The sequence below is a fragment of the Pantherophis guttatus genome, chromosome 1 (assembly GCF_059756535.1).
Source record: "Pantherophis guttatus breed Tessera chromosome 1, ASM5975653v1, whole genome shotgun sequence".
Taxonomy (NCBI): domain Eukaryota; kingdom Metazoa; phylum Chordata; class Lepidosauria; order Squamata; family Colubridae; genus Pantherophis; species Pantherophis guttatus.
Window position 1 is genome coordinate 118,738,401 of NC_142063.1, and position 21,292 is coordinate 118,759,692.

The 21,292-nt window shown below is 39.1% G+C and overlaps 2 protein-coding genes across 6 annotated transcripts in view; one reads left to right on the top strand and one right to left on the bottom strand.

The window, feature by feature from the left end:
* Positions 1 to 584: 584 nt before the first annotated feature.
* Positions 585 to 16,142, bottom strand: ZFAND2B (zinc finger AN1-type containing 2B). 3 transcript variants are annotated; one of them, XM_087881636.1, is made up of 11 exons: positions 15,914 to 16,059; positions 15,617 to 15,723; positions 12,675 to 12,769; positions 10,657 to 10,696; positions 10,428 to 10,559; positions 7,386 to 7,537; positions 6,734 to 6,838; positions 5,626 to 5,698; positions 4,700 to 4,776; positions 4,061 to 4,145; positions 585 to 2,404 (listed from the first exon to the last, which is right to left on the bottom strand). In XM_087881636.1, exons 3-11 carry the CDS (start codon positions 12,746 to 12,748, stop codon positions 2,366 to 2,368), a joined length of 777 nt encoding a protein of 258 aa, XP_087737762.1. In that variant the 5' UTR covers positions 12,749 to 12,769; positions 15,617 to 15,723; positions 15,914 to 16,059; the 3' UTR covers positions 585 to 2,365. The 3 variants fall into 3 exon arrangements, with proteins under 3 accessions (XP_087737762.1, XP_034289643.2, XP_034289644.2); XM_034433752.3 differs by lacking the exon at positions 10,657 to 10,696 and having other exon boundaries at positions 15,914 to 16,142; XM_034433753.3 differs by lacking the exon at positions 15,914 to 16,059 and having other exon boundaries at positions 15,617 to 15,839.
* Positions 15,981 to 21,292, top strand: part of TTLL4 (tubulin tyrosine ligase like 4) — a 29,708-nt gene continuing 24,396 nt past the window's right edge. Inside the window, exon 1 of one of the 3 annotated variants that reach the window (XM_087881630.1) lies at positions 15,981 to 16,437. In XM_087881630.1, the coding sequence (XP_087737756.1) occupies positions 16,375 to 16,437 (63 nt within the window). In that variant the 5' untranslated portion in view covers positions 15,981 to 16,374. Of the gene's footprint in view, positions 16,438 to 18,659; positions 18,748 to 21,292 lie in introns of those variants that run through there. The other 2 variants (XM_034433749.3, XM_034433750.3) reach the window with 2 other exon arrangements.

A 21,292-nucleotide genomic window follows, 5' to 3' on the forward strand; every position in this document is an offset into this window, starting at 1 on the left:
TATTTATACAAAGTCAGCTTATTGCCCCCACAAACTGGGTCCTCAATTTACCTAGTTACCTGTGACCCAGTTTATTAGACAGATAGATACACATAGTTATGTTTAATTACTAATCAAACCATAGGATGAAAGAAACGGCTGTATAAAGTTTCCAGATACCAGGCACACATGCTAAGATTAAAATTTGGGACCCAGAAGCTAAATGCAGCCCACAAGCTCTTCAGCCTGCCTTCCAAGCAAGTTAGATACACACATTTGAATACTTTTTCTTTGGCCTACATGGCTGCTGGGCTGTACTCCGCTGGGATAGAGCATGTTAGTAGACCTATTTTAGCTCAAGGGCATTCTCTATTTTTGATTCAAACATCCTCAGCCATTTTGTAATTAACAGCTGGTCGGAAAACAGGAATAAGAATACCTTATCTAGTGGACCTGGAAATATTCACACGAAATCTACATTATAAGTAAACAAGAAAGCCATTTAAAAATGTTTTAAGTAAAGATTCATTTGACTGGATTTTTAAAAGTACAATTTAAAGCTCTGTTTAAAGTGGCCCAATGTCTAAAACATAAATATGATCCTGTCCATACCCACGCATATTTATTGAAAAGTAAATTCCGTGTTGCACAATACAAGCTTTCTAAATCAGTTTACACAAAGGTGAAGCTTTCTTCTTTCAGTAAGAAATCTAACTTCACATCTCTCTCTGTGCATGTACATACGCACATGGAGAAATTTGATTCTTGCTCCATTTTGCAATTGCAAAAGGTGGACTGATTCCATGACAAAAAGTCTTTATAGGTTTTTATAGATTGCACAAAGGCCTCTTTTACTTGCAAACTAAAATATTGTATTTATTCTAGTGCATAATTTGTAGGCATGCTTATAAAGGAGATGTATGAATTTCAAATCAGGAAGCCAGATCAGATAATTTCTTGTTAACTTAAATTAGCCTTGCATTAAGTAATTCTGAAAATATACTGCATTTAAGAAACCTTTATACCCCAGTACCTGGGCTAGAATAGTTTCTTCAATGAAACAAATGCCCTCAATTTTATCTAATAAGGAGCTGTCCTATTAAATATTGCAGTTCATCAATTCCCAGTACAGGCAGTTTCAGAACAAATCAAAATAATTATTTCCTGACATTCCTAAAGATATGTACTTGAAAGAACATTTGCTGTATCCACTGGTAACTACCAATGGATTTAATGAATTTCCTGTAGTCCCAAATTGCTGCAGAGAACAGAGGGGCATTCAGAACAGAACTGGGAACATACAGAAGAAGAAGAAGAAGAAAAGAAGCCTAAATCTCATTGCAAAGGCAGAAAATTTAATCCAATGAAAGTAAAGGACGAGATCTTTCTGTCTGTCAATTTATTGGTTCCTGCCAGTTTCCAATAATCTTCCCTGCTTTGACCGTGTAAGCGACGCAGCAAAGGCACAGAATGCTGGATGATGCCTGGGACTGCAGAGAGAGGGAGGGAACCAAGTGACAGCTGGCAGAAGGTGGTTCCAACCAAACATGCATCGGATGGAAAACAATTACAGACAGGTTCACTGAAGCATGGGAGTCACCTAGGGCAGGCACTCTGTTTCATGCAATCTAAAGCAACTGGCTATATACTGGAAGTTGGTTACTCATTTCTTCAAGGCTGATCTTTGGCTGTTTTTCTCAGAGGGTGCCGAGTGTCAGAGTACAGGACGAGGGTCTGGCAGTAACATTCAAGACACTCAGAAGATTTAGTTGTCAGCTCCCAGCAAGGAAAGGATTACATGGATCAGACCCCAGAGGCAGTTCCTTCCCTTGCTTTGGCGGTGTAATCTTAGGAATCCCAACTAGCAGTTAAGACGTTTATTTGATATAGAAACTTCGAAAGGATAGCTATGGGGAGCTATCTTCCCCTTATTTTGCAAGCAGCAGCAAAGCAGGAGGAGGTAGCAAAAGTCCCTCCTATGAAAGCATTTAGCACCACCTACTGTCCAAATGTGCTACAGGCCAAAACAGATTGGAGGAAGGCAGTAAGTTAAGTCCTTCATCCCCTGCCGTGAAACATTCCCAGCGCAGCACATCATTGGAAGCCGATTAAAAAATGACGGGGATTGGGGACTGTAGTTCTGTAATTACTGCTGCCTTGTCCAATGGGAGAAATAGTGCCAGCTGTCTCAGAAGGCACAGGCACAGTCCTAGTGCAAGTGGCAGCAGTCGGGTGGCAAAGAGACTCTTTGCAAGATCCGGGTAGGGATTCAGTCTTTGGTTCATTTCTAGTACTTTTGAGAGTGCTCCAGTGGTAAAACAGGAGGCATAAAGGAAGCCCCAGAATGGCCAGAGATGGTTTCCAGGTCGAATGGTTCTGGTGAGGCTCAGGATAGGCAGCAATTGGATGGCTTTGTGCTTCGAGCCTAGGACACAAAGATACAGGTGGATGAGAACAGCGGAGAGAGATTAACATTCTCCCCTCCCTTCCCCTCTTCACAATATTGTTCATCATTTACTACAGCAAGGAAGTCTATGGATATTCTCAGTCATTCAGGTCATGGTTGTCCCAAAGGTGCTTTTTTCAAGAGGCAACTGGACTTTCTGGTTTTTCTTTGAAGATGTTTCGCTTCTCATCCAAGAAATTTATTCAGCTCTGAAGCTTCTTCAGCTCCCCACCATCGAGTCAGGGAGAGAAGCGAAACGTCTTCAAAGAAAAACCAGAAATCCTGTTGTCTCTTGAAAAAAGCACCTTTGGGACTACAGCAAACAAGAAAAAAAATTCTATACCCCTCACTTCTTCCTAGGCTACTACTAGCCAATCCCCAAAGCCTGCCAGCCATTTCAATGCTTTTTCCCTATATTGTGAGTGTTCATTGCAAATCCTTGTTGAAATCTTACTGGATTATGCTCATGAAAAACCCCTCTCATAAGTTTGTATCTGTAAAGACTCTACCAGAATAGAATAGCATAGGCTCAGTAGAGTGAGTTCTGCAGCTTATTTGAGGCATCCTATTGAAAATGAATTTTTTAAAGATCCTTTCACTTTCTTTATGTATCAAGAGGGTCATACAATTCCCAAATATTTATGCAATACATTTTTTGTAGCTGTTTGGAACTATAACTTTACATTTTAAAGACTTCATTCTATTTAACCAGTTTTTATAGCTCAAAAGTAAACACAACAAAGTTCTGATACCTGAGACTTTAGTACCTGCTTCTTGTGTTCACCTGAAACTTTTGTGGGGGGGGGTGTTATTGCACATACTAATAGGGACAATTACTAATTAATTACTACCAAATCTGCCAAGGAAAAGCATTTAACAAAAATTAGTAGAATTTCCAGCCCCCAAAGTTTGGTTCAGAAAGAGCTACAGATAGTCCTCGACTTACGACTGTATTGGAGCCTGGAATTTGTCATAAGCCATGCCAGTCATAAGTTGAGACATGCACATGACTGATTCGATTTTACAACCATTTGTACAGCTTTTGTTAAGCAGACTCTGCAGTTGTTAAGTGTATGCATTCCTAGGGGTGTTTATTTCCTGGAAACCAGTTGAAATAGCCCGTTTCTGCCACAAAAGTCATAAATCGTGTCATGTGACTGTGGAAAGCTGCAACCGGCTTGTCATGTGAATACAGGATATATATCAGTAGTGGGTTTCAATTTCGGTCGCTATTGGTTTGCTCACGGGTGCGCGCACTTCTGCACACGTGTAATGCTTCTGCGCATGCGCAGAGACGTCTGGAAAGATGGGCGGAGTCTCCCGCTGCTGCCACCGGTTCTCCCGATCCAGGGCAAACCGGTAGCAAGCCACCACTGGTATGTGTCTGTATGTTGCTGTAGGAAATATGGACATTTGTTTGTGGGGGTGTCCATTGTAACTCTGATTACTAAGTGATCGGTCATTAAGCAAGGGACTACCTTTACAGGGTGGCCAAAAGACCAGTTTTTCCAGTTTGAATTGAATAATTGGATTAGCACTGCCCTTGCTGGGATGTAACATGATACAATATTTGCAAGATGAATTAAGTCAAACTATGAAGACACTGAACTATCAAAAATTGCTCATCTCTTTTACTTGTTGCCGTAGTTGCTGCTGCTGATATTCTTCCTCACTAGCTGAAAGCGCTCGAGCCAATGCCAGGTCCTCCTCCTCTTGGGTGCTGTTAGAAACAAGGTCAAAATGAACTGGACAACCTGTATAATTTAATCCTTCCCCGTTCCTGATATATTCATCCCACCATTGGCAGATTGGGTGATCTTTAAATGGAGAATCTTTATTTATGTTTATTGTTCAGAAGGCCTGATTAGCACTGAGTGCTTTGAATGCTCACCTTCAACCCCACGGGTCAGAAACAGAGAACCGGGCTTGATCTCAATAGATCTGCACTGGATCAGTGGCAATCTGCTGCTGCGCAATTTGAGCACAGCTGCCTTAGAAGTTCCCGCCCCTGTCTTACCTAGTATAACTTCTCAGCAAGTAGCCTGGGCATGGTAGTACAATAAAAAGAGAATATTTGCAACTCAGGGTTGAAATGAGGGGTCCTTGATGCTCTCTGAGCTTGGTTGCTTTCTTGCAGATTTTTCATTACCCAAACTATGTAAAATGATCGTGTTACCTAGTTTGGGTAATGAAACACCTGCAATAAAACAGCAAAGCTCGGAGAGCACCCTTCATGGTAATATAACTCTGTTGGTTTCTATTGGCTATCAGTACCTGCAGCGTTGTGGTTGGATGGCCGCTGTTTCTGCCAGAGACATCTCCAAGGCTCGCTGTAACGCTTCCTCTTCACTCTGAAATGAAGCACGAAAGCAGAATCAGCCTACCTGAGGGAAACCAAAAATCCTCAGCACTTGTACTTGGCTGGCCATTTTTCAAGGATCTGGGACCTGAACTGTGCCACTGTTCTATTTTCCCCTCATGTACGATGAGTTTTGTAGGCACGATGAAAATAAAACAGATCAAAGTATCAGACAATTATCTTCACGATACCAGATCAAAGAGTTCTTACAGAATCTGTACCAGCAACTGCGCTATGAGGCATGACAAAAAATAATGCTGGACCTCCTTACTTCTCCATTGACTCTCAACTCTCTAGCCCCTATTTCCCCATTCTTTAAAACAATAGTGGTAAACAGCTGTAATAAAGAGCCAACTTGGTGCAGTGCTTAGGCAAAGATGTTGGAAAAAGAGTCTCCTACATGAAGACAGATTATTTACTTATCTGACTTCTAGCCTGCATTTCGTTCAGGAGGTCTCCATCCCATAGCACTCTCTCCTCCCATTTTCATCAATAACAATTCTGTGAGGTATGGTAGGTTAGGATAAGGAGAGTAACTGGCTCAAAATCACCAATTAAAATTTCACAGCTGAGAGGAGCCTTCAACCTGAGGTGAGATACTGGTCAATTAATGGGATGGCTGAAGGAAGATCAGGAGAGAAGCAAAGTATACATAAATTGGTTTCTCATGTGAACTGATAGTGGCCTACTTTTTTTTCTAGGCCTCCACTGCAACTATAATACCACATTATTTAAGATGAGGTAACAATTGTCCTCTTTTGCAGCCATTCAACTGATGAGGGAAATACATCAACAGGTAACATAACTTATGTATTACATACAGTACACTGACTAGACTTACCAAACCGTTCTGCAGAGCAACAACAGGTACAGTCGGGCTTTGTGGCTGAGGTGCTCTTACTGTCTCACTTGATCTGTGTGTAAAGAGAAAAAAAGTCAGCTGCCAAATGCATGAAGTTGGCAGATCCTAAAATTGCCAACACAAATGTTCTCAGGAGATTCTTGTGCCCCCCAGAGGAGAAATGTGAATTGTCGAACCGGGATCCGGTTTTATAACATGTTTAGCACCAGCAGAGTTATCGGACTGAGGATACGATTAAACAAATAACATCATTCTGAGGGCTGGAAAAAAACTTCTAGTGCTACTTGGTTCTTTTTCTTCAGAGACTAATATACCCAAGCAAAGAAATTCAGTTTTTTCCCTCTTTTCTTTGTGATCTACAGGCATACTTATTCACGCAGTCATGCACTGACATGTACTTTCCCCAGCTCAAAGTCTATTTGGCCAGAATAGTCTGTTGAGTTCCAGAAGAATTGAGTTGGGATGTTCGCACAGAATGCTCACTTGGTGTGATATCTCTGAAGAATTATGGCTCCCATCCATTTATACCTTCCAACAAAGCTTGGCCAATCCTCATTTTTCCTCTCATTTCCTAATCCTTTTTTAACAGAATGCAATTGTGTAATCCAGCTGACACTGAGAACTATAATTTGTTGCAACTTATTCAAACTCTTCATTCTGGTATTTTTCCACGTTACATAAGGTGAAAACTATCTGAGCAAGCCTTTCTTTCTGGCTTACTTTGAGTAAGTCTCACCTATTCCATCTTTTGTATATGTCCAAATAGATCAATGCTTCATAAAAAGAGGCATGATGATCACTACAGCAGAGTACAAACTGATAGGCATTATATGCTACTGATAGCATTCCAACATCAACATTCTGATACATGGTTATACTTGGTTAACACGTGTTAATAGTAGTACAGCAATAAATGGCAAACTGTCCTCCATATGTTCTAAAAAAGTATCTGGAAGATAGTGTGCTGTCTGCTCAACCCATAGACAGAGAAGTGTCAGGTATCATAAGTCAAAACAGTACTTATGGAAAGCTGTCACTACAAACCAAAAAAGACAAGAAAGCATCCAGATTCAGGTTATGACTGTACCTGCTGGAGGTTGGTTGGCTGACATGAGACCTCATGGCTGCGCCGCTAGATGTAGTGCTTACAGGTTCTTTGGCAGACTTTTGAGCCCGGGCTATGGCAGCATTCCTGGAACCAGAAGCAAAGCTCTAGTTATCAGCCTCAGCCCATCATTGCTTCACATGATCCATTTGTCTTTCCTCGAAATGAATCAAAATCCGCTTTATGACTCTTTCTGGTAGCCATGTTAAGTCTCACTCTTGTATGATTAATCTGACTTTCAAACTAAACTCAAACTGTAGGGTTTATGGAGATTCTCAGTCATCCAGATCATAGTTGTCCCAAAGGTGCTTTTTTTCAAGAGGCAACTGGTTTTTCTTTGAAGACGTTTTGCTTCTCATCCTAGAAGCTTCTTCAGCTGTAAGAGCTTCTTGGAGGAGAAGCAAAACGTCTTTAAAGAAAAACCAGAAAGTTCGGTTGCCTCTTGGTCAAACTGTAGGGATAATTAGGAAATAATGTTACTGAGATTTTTAGAAGGATGTGAGGAAGACAGGCTATTGCCTTGCAATCTCAATTACTTTTATAGAAATGCCAGAAAATGGTGGAAAGTAACACAGATGGGTTGGTACCACCGTTTTACAATTGTAACTAGTAAAATTCTCAGTCCTGCCTTTACCCGGCTTTGGAGAGTGAATGCCCAGTCTCATTGCAGTCATGGTCCAGGGGATGCCGGTGTTTGAGGCAGAAGTTGCCATGACATTGGTCACAGAGCACCTTCATCATTTCCCGTTGCTTGCAGCCAGGACGCTGACATTTGTTGGTGAAGATCTAGGAAAAGATGAGTTTAATCAAAGTAGAGTGTAGAGTTGAATTGCAAGTAGAGGATCAACAGTCTGCCTACTTTATTATTTATGAAGCCTCCAACCTCTAAACAGTGGAGAAATAATCCCTGAATTAAGTTTTCTCAAATTGCATAGTTTGATGTGGATCTTAAGTAGGCATATCCTTTCTTGTTTTGCTACTTCCAGTGAAATTGGAATCCCTATAAACAGCCTAACCTGTGCCTACTAATAATGTTTTTTTAAAAAAAATAATTTTACTAAAGTGTTTTTTAAAAGAAGGTAAAAATGAATACAAACTAATATAAAGAACAAAGAAAAAGCATGCAAGCAAGGAAAACGCTGAAGTGCAAGAAAAGAAAAAAAAGAGTAACAAAAAAAGAAAAAAGATTCAAAGAAGTGGCTTCCAATCTTCTTTAGAGCAATTATAAGTACAATATTTATCTCTTTCTCTAAAGTTACAACAAATCTCTCGTTTCTATAATCTTTTCTGTCTAATCATCAAAACCATAAATTAAATGTTCATCTTTTTCTGTTTTCTGCAAGTCCATAAAGGGTTAAATTAAGATCTTAACTTATAATTTCCTTTTGAATCTTTATTCCAATTTTCATATCTTGTTTTATAAGCCAGATAAGCCTTCATTTAAAGCTACCCAATTCCCTTGCCTTTTGGATAAAATTCAGTCAAATTATTCTATCTACCTTAGGGTTTTCCGCCTCTGTTTTCTTCTTATCCCAATCCAAAATTTTGTTAAAACTTAAATAATCTTTTCTTTAATATCTTCACCAGAAACATCAAGAATTGCTCTAAATCTCAAACAAAGTTCCTTCTTTCTTAGTTCTAGTCAGGCCAAATTATCTATGTATCTGTGTATAACTTTTGTCTTACTCTCCAAGATTTCAACTTTGTCACTCATTTTTTCATATTCAGACACTTGTTTTACAGAGCTTTCCATCTTCTTGACCTTGTATTTCCTCTTTTATCTTTTCAGGTCTTTGATCCATTTTTTTCTGAAACTGCAAGTTTAGTATCCAACTATTTAGTTAATTTAGTATTAAGTGATTCAGCTAACTAACAGCCCAATTCTTCAAACATTTTCTGAAGTAAATATGTTGTAATTCCCTTTTCTGCAGGTTACTCTAGCAATCTTCTCCTTCCCCCTAATGTTTTTTGGCTGCTTTTCAGGTGGTTGCCATTGTAATATTGTAATCCAAAGTGAAAGTGGTTTAAATACAAGGGAAGGAATAAAAGTCAAGTTTCCCATTTTTCTCTTTTGGTGCCCATAATACTTTTATCTCCAAGTATTCTTCATAGTGACAATCAGCATCAAAGTCTGGCTTATGTTCTTATATTACACTTATCTTTTGCTTTGTAAAATCCACCATCTGCAATATTTAATAGTATACTCTGGTTTCTCTTCAGATCGTATAAATCTTTCGCCTTTTAATTCTAATTTATTCAAAAGCACTTTCACACACACAAAAATACTTCCAAAAACTCAAAAAATCCTTCTTGCTCCCTTTAAACTTTCTTAAATCCACTCTTTGTTAAGCTTTTTGCCAAAAGTTTTAAAATCTTTTATACGCATTTTTCTTTTAATCCAGAAATCATGTTGACCCACAAAATGGAATTTTCTTATCCTGCTGCTCAGAAAGTTTATCCTTAGCTGTAAATTAATTACATCCCAATGGTTCTAAGAAAGTGAAGCTTGTGCAAACCTTGTATCCACATATGCTGTATTATAAGTGTAAACTTTGGTTGAAACCCCTGGCCTCCCAGCTGATCAACTCACAATTCAACTGCAAAAACTTCAGTTCCTGCGGTCTACTCAGTAGGAGCAGCTGTGGAGTGCAAGTAGGTAAATCTCACAATTTCTGCTTTATTCAGATAGAATTCACTATTTGCTGCCAACGTCCATTGCAATGCTATGCCTGCTCCTTTAGGGATATTTACTCTGCCATAGATTGTTACCGGAAACCACTTGCTTATAATTATCTTGACTGTGTGCCTGGAACATGGGACACTTTACAGAGAATTTGATATCTTAGCATTATCTACATTAATGGAAGAGGCTTTCCCACATTTGGATGAGAGTTTTGTACAGGCAAAATATAACTTCTGGACTTCTCTCTAGCTTGGGAGAAACATATCAACACTTCCAGGAATCTGATTACCAAACTGTGCTGATTCAACACTAGGATGTTCCTACTGGCCTTTGATTCAGTTTCTGATATATATTGGACTAGGTGGATACTTGTGCTTCACTACAAAACTATGTGATCGGGCTTGATAAATTGACACTTACATCTTGAAAATTAATGAGTAATTACGATCAGCCTCTCCTCTCCTCTCCCCTTCAGCCTTGCCCCACAGAAGCCTCCCTTATCCTATCCCCTTCTCTCGGTCAGCCTTGCCCCACAGAAGCCTCTCCTATCCTATCCCCTTCTCTCCCTCAGGCTTGCCCCACAGAAGCCTGCCTTATCCTATCCCCTTCTCTCCCTCAGACGGGTCCCACAGGGGATATCCTATCCCCTGCTTGCTACTGTGAAAGTCAAACTGAAAGTGAAACTCCTCCCCTCTGCTTGTATTTTGCATTTGGAACAGATTTCTTTTCAGGTGGGAAGGAGTAGTAGAACTCCTTAGCATCAGAGCATGTTAATCATAATATAGGAAATACTAATGCTCTGATGGTCATTTCGAAAAATCTGTTCTTAGTGAGCACCTAGAAGCCAAGAGGAACAGACATGGCAAATTTCAAGTTTGTAGGCTTTATGGTTCTGGAGATTTTGTGATTACAGCATGAGTGGTTTTCGCTTTTATATATATAGGTTCTGGTAGCTCCCTTCCATATACAACAGAAAGTGCTTTACCCTCCTACCTTTCTCTTACGCTGTGCTGGATCTGATTTGCAGTCTTGATCTATGTGGGCTCCCACCACAATATCAGGCATTTCTCCTCGCTTCACAGGGATGGGTATACTGCACAGTGGACAAACAGGAACCTGTACATCCTAGGAAGATGATAGAGATTGGGTGACATGTATCCTTGATTCATGCATCATACAGCAGACAATGATGGCTTGTGGATATTTCAAATACTTCCATTACCTTCAAGATCATACCGTATAACTCTGTTTGATTATGAAAGCTGTAATAATAAAAAAGTTATCATGTCACTTATTCAGAAACAAAGCAGATGCATTTATTTTATTTCATATACAGCTCCAATTACACTAGATTCTGAGTGATGACCAGCAAAAAACCCCAACATTATACAATAAGTCACCATCAACTTTATTTGGATCACAATGTTGCAGCATATAACCACAATCTAACTACACTTGTTCATAGTTCTAACCAACTCTTTCCAAGCAGGATAATCTTTGTTTCCTTCTCTGTTTTTCAATTCACCTTTTCCAAGATCATTTAGCAGCTACTGGACATGCTCAGTTTTTTTTTTAAGTCTTTCAGTTTTTAGCAATCAAGTATTTGGTTTCTACAAACGTAGGATTCCTTAAGTAACTCTTGTTTTTTCAGTAACTCTGGTTTGCCTCCAATGACGTTAGGACTCTCCTAGTTTGTTATTAAAGGGAGTGAAACTGCATTAGTATTTTTCTATAAAAATTTAACCCAATGGAGCAATTCCTGGAAATTTGACCAACAATGCATTCCAGTTATAAGACAATTGCTAAACTCTTTTTGCAGGCCATGTTTATAAAAACAATTTCTAGAAAGATACAAGGATTAAAGGACCTATAGTATTTATCTGAAATGTACCACAAAATGAAGAACTAACACAGATGAAAAGGTTTTGCACAGTGATCAGCTATTTTCTTATCTTAGGTTTCCTTACATGGACATCCAATTTCACAAAATGGGTGATTTAGAGTCACTGAGCTGAAGGAGCCATTTTAGCTACTGGGTACAATATGTTCAGCACAGAAATCTAAGTTAAAGCATCCTCTGAAAATGATTACCTAGCCTCTATTTTCTTCCAGCAGAAAGAACTTACCACCTCTTTGGGTAACTATTCAACTGTTTTTATAGGTTTCCTCCCTTCCATTCAATTACAATCTGCTTTCATATTATTTTAGAATCATGGATCCCAAAAGACAGGATAACTTTCTGTATGATATAGCATTCCTTCTCTGCATTACTCTTCAAATGTGTTGTCTAGAACTGGATAACATAATTGTGGGGTATGTCTGATTAATGCAGAATGTTGTAGAGTTTTTTATTTTCTTGTTTCTGAAACTATATTACTCCTGACCCAGTCTAAAATTGTATTTGGCTTTTCAACCTTCACACTAGAATGTTGGTTTGTTCACCTTGTAGTCACTTATTATTCCAAGACTCCTTTCATAAGGACTATTGTTAACCAAGCTAACCACCCTGCAGCTGTGCATTTGTGCATCTATAAGCATCCTGCCTCATCTCCTCATTCAGGTCATTGATGAAAACATTCAGAATATAGTGATTCTATCTTATATAAGGCACAAAAGAGCAGAAACCCTCTGCTCAATGGAAGCTGTTCGTTCTGCAACCTCAGTTGAAGCAGCATAAAGAAGGTTGTGCTTTTTGAAATGTGACTTATTACTACCTGAAATCAGTATTGATATGTCCAGAGCAAATTTAGCCAGGTTAACTGATTTTTTGACTGGTAATTTCATTCAGTCAGAATGTGACAATACCAAATAGATAATGTATCTTGATTTTAGCAAAGTATTTGGCAAGTACGATTAACAAACTAATTCAGTATAAGTTGGATGGCATGACAGTGAAGTGAGAAAAATGTGCTTGTGAACATTTCCTCACTATGACATTACTGAATGTGGTATCACAAGGTTGAATCATGTGTTCTAGGAGATTAGAAATATATTTGTTTTGTAAAGCTTTTTTCTTTATTTTTTACACACACACAAACATACAATGTATTTTTGCTGAACAGAGTGTTTGGCAGGTTAACAAATTTAAACAATTTTTAATCTTTACAACTAAAATTACCATTTCTATACCTCCTTTTTGCCATAGTGTTTATTTTCATCTATTTTTTACTAATATCACCCTTCATTTTCATCTCTAATTTTGAGATTAGGAATAATTTGAGCCCCTCCAGTTTTACTTACCTTCTTGTATGCTGAAGTGCAGTTATGATGGGCATAGGCAATATGGTCAGTGCAGAATAGCTGTTCACAAGCATCACATTTCAAGGGAAGGAAGTCTGAGGGCAGGAAACAAGTAACGAAAAGTTGTAAATGTTTTCACTGCAACTTTTCAAATGACATTCTAGGCACTTTACTGGATGTAATGGTAGTAGTATTGTCAGATTTATTTTAAAAGGTACATGTCTTTTAAACAGACTTGAGATTTGAACACAAAGAAGATACCATGGTAACTAATTTTGTAAACTGATTACAGATGGAATGTCTTGGATAAAAATATCAGAGAAACTGAAAAAAACACCCTCAAGATTTTGTTTCCTAACTTTCCCATCTAAAAAACAGTCTCATAAAAACAGTCTCATAAAATACTCCAGACTATTTTGTAATATACAACAAAAACTAATGATTTATTCACATTTGTTCATACCGTCATGTTTTAAAATAGAACTAGATTAAAAAAAATAATCAAACCCTGGTTTGTTAGGAAACATGAGACAGATCATGTCAACAGTACAAAATTGTGACAGTCAAGCATAATTCCCTTGAAATGTTTCAGGAATCAATATTTTTTGAATTCTATAAACAGAGGAAATTTTCCTTCAGATATGGAGAGAGTCCTCCACCTTTACAATTTTCAATTATGAATTTATTTCCTAGTAAATATCCTACAATTTCATTCCAAAGGGTTCACATTTAATATCAAGCAGAATCCTAAAGATCCAAATCTTTGGACTCAACCTCTTACCAGCAGTTTACTGAATGTTCTAACATTCTATGTTAGAGTTAGGCATAAGATGCATGCTGGCACCCTGTATGGAATCTCTCCAATTTGAAGCCTGCAACAATTTCTAATATCTATGTTGCATTCTTAACGTAGAGTGCTCTTCTAAGATGGCCAGCCTTATTTCATTGTTGGGAGTGAAATGAATATAGCAACTTGGTTCACAAGAGAGAATGCATATCTAATTAAAACAGAAAACAAAGGTTCCTGCTCTGATTTCTTCTGGGAATAAAGCTTTTATCTTCACATTAAACATCAAAGCATCTGAGGACTCAAAGCTTTTAGCTAAACAATTGCCAAGAGTGCATCTCCATAGAGAAGGCCCTGCTGATCTCTTTGTTTATGAAATAATTTCAAGTGTCATCACTTGGACCATCATTAATGTGGCAGCTGTTGCAATATGCTTTACTCCCATGCAGAGCCATTAGAAAACATATAACCGAAGCTACAAAGTACTTAGAGCAATTATACTGACTTGTTTTTTAACCTTCAAAGTATTAACAAAACAATGAGTTCAGCAGGCCACCCCACCCTCCCAAAAAAATTCCATTCCCAATCCACTCATAAGGTCAGAACAAAGCTGGAAGGGACCTTGGAGGTCTTCTAGTGCAACCCCCTACTCAAGCAGGAGACCCATCATTTCAGACAGTCTCTTCTTAAAAACCTACAGTGACGAGGCACCCACAACTTCTGAAGGCAAGCCGTTCCACTGGTTAATTGTCCTCACTGTTAAGAAGTTTCTTCTTAATTCTCACTCTGTCAAGCACCTTGGAGTACTCATATCTAAAGATCTAAGTGCCAGAGCCCACTGTAACAACATGGCCAAAAAGGCATTAATCTTGCTTCTTCTCTGGTAATATTGTACTACTAACTCGAGCATACAAAACATTTGCTAGACCAATTCTTGAATACAGCTCATCTGTCTGGAACCCGCACTGCATATCAGACATTAATACAATTGAGAGGGTCCAGAGATATTTTACAAGAAGAGTCCTCCATTCCTCTACCCCAGGGCTCCTCAAACTTTGCAGCTATGACTTATGGAGTTCAACTCCCAGAATTCTCCAGCCAGAATTCTGGGAGTTGAAGTCCACAAGTCTTAAAGCTGCCAAGTTTGAAGACCTCTGTTCTACCCGCAATAGAATACCTTATGCCACCAGACTTCAAATTTTAGGCTTAGACAATTTAGAACTACGCCATCTTCGGTCTGACCTAAGCATAGTGCATATAATTATCTGTTACAATGTCCTACCTGTGAATGACTTCTTCAGCTTCAACCACAATACACCAGCAAACAGTAGATACAAACTCAAGGTAAACCACTCGATTGCAGAAAATACGACTTCAACAACAGAGCGGTCAATACCTGGAATGCACTACCTGACTCTGCGGTTTCTTCCCCAAACCCCCAAAACTTTAACCTTAAACTCTCTACTGTTGACCTCATTCCTAAGACGTCTGTAAGGGGGCGTGCATAAGCGCACCAGCGTGCCTACCGTCCCTGTCCTAATGTCCCCTTTTATTCGTATCCATTTCATGTATTCATAATCATGTTTATACTTTTATCTGTTGTCTTACAATATGCTTGACAAATAAACAAAATAAAATTAATTCCAGGTTGCTTCTCTCTTTGATTAGTTCCACTGTTTCTTGTCTCGCCCTCTGGTGCTTTGGAAAATAAGTTGACCCCCCCCTCCTCCTCTTTGTGGCAGCCCCTCAAACACTGCCACATCATGTCTGTTCCCCCCCCCCTTTAATCCTTCTTCTGAATCTCAGGAAGCATCTTCTCATAGAGTTGCTAAAAGAAAACGCGATCCGTACAAATTCCCCTAGTCGCCAGACTTCTAAGAAAAACCCACCTTTCCACGATGCATGGTACAATCTCCATTATAAGCCACGCTGCAGCCACTCGCTGGGGAAAAGAGTGGAAGACCCCCTCAAATCCCCAAAATCCGGCTTGCCAGCTTCCCCGTCTTTACCACGCATGGCTGGGAAAGAGTCCGGATCCTCACTCCGACCCCATTACCTGCCCTTCCCAAACTCCAGCCAAGAGAAGAAGCGGGGTGGGGTCGGGTGGGAGGCAAATCTCCCCCCCCCCCACATATAGTTAAAGGCAAATCCTCACCCAGGCGCTTGCAGGAGGGCTCCGTGCAGTGGGCTCCTAGATCTGGGAACTCCATGAAGCTGCCAACGGGGTCGATTCCGGGTGTGGCGTGGGAGGATGAAGGCTACCTGGTGGGAAGAAGAGACTTACAACCCAGGGGTTCCGGGAGGGGGGGAGAGAGCTGCAACACCCAGAAGGGGAAGAAGGGAGAATGGCGCTGGCTTCAAGTAATCTATTACAAGCGGCAGAGAGGAACAAAAAAAAAAAAAAAAAGTGGGGGGGGGAGGTTAGAAAGCCGCTCTAGCCAATCATCCTCACCGTCTCTTCGCTGTAAAACTAGGAAACCTTCGCGCCTTTTGCCCCGCCCACTTCCGTCCCCAGCTGTGATGATGTCATGCCATATCAGGACCCTTAGGCGTCAAGAAACCTAAATCCCTACGACCCGGTGAAAATTTGGGATGGCCGTATTCCACAGCGGCATGCCGGGAAATGTAGTACGGATGTGACTTCGGTTCAGCCGCCGAAGTCTTCCCTTGGCTTGGCCTCTAAGGGCGCGCCAGTTAGAAACGAAGGCAAGGCGACACGGAAGGGCGCGGGGTACGATGGGAGTTGTAGTCATTAGCGGCACAGTCCCCGTCTTTTTTTTTTTTTCTTTTTTTAACGCGAGGAATTAACCGAGAATTCCGTCCGAGGTCGAGATCGCCCTTTAGGCAAAGAGGCCGAACGCTAGGAACAGCCATTGGCGGCATTCTAGTCCCGCCTTAGCCGGAAGTGTCTCTATGGTAACAGCAGGCGGATCGGGTTGGGCCGGAGGGGTTAAGCCAGCGCCTGCCCCGGAGCCGGTAAGTGTGTGCGGGCCCTGTAACCGCAGTCTTGGGTCACGGATCCGCTTTTCCTCCTTCCGCGGGATATTGAATTCCCGGAGCGCCTTTGGCCTGGAGGAGGCTGAAGCGCCCGGCTTTTAATCCCCAGTGGAACTGAGACCGTCTGAAACAACTAGTCTGAACTCCCTTTGGGGCGGATTTTATTGAATTCATTTATTATAAGCATTTATAGCGGGGCGGGAGGACCTTGCTGCTCTACGAGCTCGGTTATTTTCCTGCAGACCTTTCATTATCCAAACTAGGTAACATTACCAGTCAGCTAGCCCTGATGATGTTACCTAGTTTGAGTCATGAAAGGGCTGCAAGAGAACAAGGGAGCTCGGGAAGCACCAAAGACCCTCCTCATTTCAACCCTGAGCTACAAATATTCTCCATTATTATTATTATTATTATTATTATTATTATTATTATTATTATTATTAATTTGATTTATATGCCGCCCTTCTCCGGAGACTCAGGGCGGCTTACAGTGCGTTAAGCAATAAGCAATAGCCTTCATACTTTTGTATATTTATACAAAGTCAGCTTATTGCCCCCACAAACTGGGTCCTCATTTAACCTACCTTAGAAAGGATGGAAGGCTGAGTCAACCTTGAGCCTTGGCGAGATTCGAACCCTGCAGTAATTGCAGGCAGCTGGTCTTAATAACCAGCTTAATAACAGGGTGCCTTAGACCCCTGTACTACCTAGGCTCTTTAGTACATTGATATAGAACCCCATAGGCTTATTTTCCTATAGGTCCAGCTTTTGGTTTCTTCCCAAGTGTTCCTTCGCTCCTTTTCTTGAGGGAAGTTACAGTTCTGCATTTTAGGGTTACTGCATGATAATTCGTAGCTTTTTAAATTTTTAAATCTTAAATTTGGATTGGTATTCCCATGTTTAACCATATTTATTGGATATTCTGTTTTAATTTGTCTTTTAACTTTTGTATTCTTTGTTTCTTATTGTTGTGAGCCACCCTGAGTCCTTCGGGAGAGAGGCGGCATACAAATCCAATAAATAAATAATTTGAGAGAGATTCATGTAAAAGGAATATCTGCCCGAATTTATATTGAGCAGGCCTTTGTTAAGTTCAGGATGGGGCATAATAATTATCTAAAAGGGGGAGAGGGGATTTATTTTTGACCCTTTTGAGGCAAATAACCATGCTGATTTGCCCTCAAAAAGTGTCAAAAATAAATCCCCTCCCCCCTTTTAGATAATTATTATGCCACCCTTTGCATCAGCAGTATGTGATTACCATTCACAGAAGAGTAATCCTTTTGTTGCAAGGCAAACTTTACACATGGTAGGCAAGCTAGTTCATACAATACCGTGTTTCCCTGAAAATAAGACTAGGTCTTATATTAGTTTTTGCTCCAAAAGACAGACACATTAGGGCTTATTTTCTGATTAGAGCTTATTTTGGGGGAAATATGTTACTAAATGCATCCTGGCTAACAATCTTAACTGGGGCTTATTTTGGGGGTAGGTCTTATATTATTACGAACATCCTGAAAAACCATGCTAGGGCTTATTTTCTGGTTGGGTCTTATTTTCGGGGAAACAGGGTAGGTATGAGAAAGATATAGGTGGAATGATTATACAAGCAAGCATTATATCCATGGGACCTTTTATTCTATCATTTTAATAGGTGATATTATTCAACTTTATAGGCTTCTTTTTATCCATGGGGAGGAATTTTCTTTCATTATTTCAACTCTTGGTCATTTGTCATAATAGGCATCACTACTGATGTTCTCTTTTAGACACGGTGAAATAAAGCTGCTGAAACGAATGACTTGCCTAAGTACAGTACTTCGATAAATCGAGACTGAACTTTCTGTCTATATTTTCTTGGTCATTACTTTGTTTTTAATATTTTTTTTTGTCATTGAGGCAGACATTGATTTTTATTTGTTAATAGCTGCAATGTTTTATTTGGGGACATAGCTCAATATTTTAGGCCACCGTGGAAAATGTAGGTGCCTAATAAGAATTGAGAAAGTTAATGCAATTCTAAGTTACGTTAACAGAACCATAGTATCAAAATCACAGTATTATTCCCCTCTACGTTTTAGTAAACAGACTGTGTCTGGCATAATTAATCCAGTTATGGACATCATATTTAAAGAACGTTGTCAAAATAGAGAATGTTTATAGGAAAATGACCAGGATGGTTAGGATCTGGAAACCAAGCCTTATGCAAAACCATTGAAGGAGAGAATCAGCTTACCTTGGAAATAATAGCATTTCTGAGACATGTTTCAAATCTGGAGCAGGTAAATGGTGAGTGCGAAATTAAAGAGGACTTGGCAAAACCCACTTTCCCCAACTTCTACTAATGGAAATCTCCACTTAATCAAAAGTCTCCACCGTCAAAGTGGATTCAATATGTAGTACTTTCAGAAAGAAAATAACACTGGTTTGATTAGGTCTCAAGTTCAAATTTTATTACTTGTTTATTATCTGAGAAGTCACTAGACACAATATTAAGGCAACACTGCTCTTCTGATTCAATTCTGTGCAGTTGGTCTATGGTGGTATATTCCTTAGTTTAGAAACTTCAATCTGGGGAAAATGCAATGTGTTTGTGAATCGATTTATTGTATTAAGATAAGTCTTTCCTGCCATATGCAACTGCTTCTAAAGCAGCACATTAAGGTAATAGCTAAAAGCAATAGTTGGCAGATGGCCTCTCTGAGGAAAAGATTTCATAGGCCACGAGTGCAGCTCATGTTATTAAAAAGGTAGCATCTAGGCAGAAGGTTTACAGAAATCAAAAAAGAAATGAATCTTGATGTTTATAGAGGCCCTTCATTTTGCTTGAGCCTAGAAGAAAATTCATTCATCTGTTAATTCATAGTGTTAACTTTTTTTAACTCACTCTTTTGAGTTATAGATGTCAAGGCGAGTTAGAACATGTTAAATGTTTACAACTTTTTATTTATTTTACAGTAGTACCAGGAAACAATTTGGTTTTCACATAAATGGTTTGTATGTTAATGGAAACCATAGCATGAAATTGAAATGTCTGATTTTTTAATAGACTTTTAAGAAGGTCAGAAACTGCTACTTTAACTAACATTTTCCAAACTAACAGTTTTTGCCACCTTATCATTGTCATTATCTACTTATAGGAATATTCAAACTATAATCTTTAATGTTTTCTCTATTTTCTGTAGTAGAATCTCAGCCTTATCAAGCAGTTGAAGATTAATTTTTAATACATTGGCACTGTATTGTGTATAGTGAGATTTTAGAGCTATTTTGGTGTTGTGGTTACAGTGCTAGGCTAGAGATTTGAGGACTATAAGTTCTAGTCCTACCTTAGGTACAAATTCAGTTGGGTGATCTTGGACCAGTCACTCACTCTCAGTCCTAGGAAGAAGGCAAGGGCAAATGCCTTCCGAAAACCTTGCTAGGAAAACTGGAGGCACTGTTCCTGGTACTTGCCAAGAGTCAAAACAGACTCGAAGGTACCAAAAGAAAAAAAAAAGGTGTTACCTTTAGTTCATACTAAAAAAAAGCATTCCACCGTTTAAAATTAGCAGCAAAATTTTATTTTTCTGGCAATGTTTCTGAAAGTTATTGAACGCACATATTGTCTAAAGCCACAATTTGGCTTGGTTGGTTTTGGTTTAATTGTAGTATGTATTCAATCGTTTTATAAGTAGTCCTCACTTACAACCGTTTGTTCATTTAGCAATTGTTCGAAGTTACAATGGCACTGAGAAAAGTGACTTATGGCCAATGTGTGAGGACTCACACTTATGATCGTCATTGCATTCCCACAGTCATGTGATCAAAATATGGGCATTTGGCAACAAGCATATATTTATGATGGTTGCAGTGTCTCCGGGTCATGTGATTACCATTTGTGACTTTCTCAGCTGGCTTCAACAAGCAGAGTCAATAATGGAAGCTGGATTTGCTTAAAATATGTGATTCATTTAACAACTGCAGTGATTCACTTAATAACCATGGCAAAAAAAGGTTGTAAAATCAGGCACAACTCACTTAAGAATCACCTTACATAGCAATGGAAATTCTGGTCCTAATCATAATCGTAACTCCAGGACTACCTGTAGATCATTTTAGATCAAGTCACAACATAGTCAGATATGTGAAGAGAAACAGCACCTGTTTATGTGTAAATGAAGTACGGTAATAGAAGTAATCAATGTATTTTTATTTTATATTTTTTAAACATCAGAAAAAAATAAGATCTACTAGTTTTATGTTTTAAAGAGCTACTAGTTCCACATTACACAACTATGGTGGTTTAAATATGAAGTATCTTAAGTCCAGTAAGCATTTCTGATGATTATACTTTCCTTGGTGACATTCTTACTGGGTAGTTTTGACTGAGAATAATAGATGACAAATCAGATTTATTCCCATAATAAATTAGCCCAAATCTAAACCTGAAATTACTGTGTGTGTGTGTGTGTGTGTGTGTGTGTCTCATTTGTCAAAAAATGAGAACATTTCATATTGTCTTGTTTGGGAGAAGGCTTCAAAAAGAGGCTGGTTAATTTATTTTGAAAGCTTAGATAAAAGATACAATATGTAGAGGATAGGGTTTTCCCCTTTAAAAATTGTTTTGTTAGAGTGTCTTAGCGTTATTTCTAAAGGCACAGGAAGATATTGATAGGATTTTATACTTTAAATGCAAAAAGTATTTAGCATTTTTGAATGGATATCTTACCAAATTGTGAATAGATCAAAGATAGACTGAGGAAATGATATACTTGGTGCAGTAGCTTGGCATCTGAAATCTTACTTAGCACTATGCATATTTATTTAGAGTAACATCTTTGGTTTTCTAAAT

Coding starts and splice junctions, on each gene's coding strand:
- ZFAND2B (XM_034433752.3), bottom strand. CDS start 15,671: ATGGAGTTCCCAGATCTAGGAGCCCACTGCACGGAGCCCTCCTGCAAG. Junction 7,538..10,427: donor CAGCACAGCGTAAGAGAAAG/GTAGGAGGGTAA, acceptor ATCTTTTCCTAG/ATCTTCACCAACAAATGTCA. Junction 4,777..5,625: donor TTGCTCTGCAGAACGGTTTG/GTAAGTCTAGTC, acceptor GCTTCATTTCAG/AGTGAAGAGGAAGCGTTACA.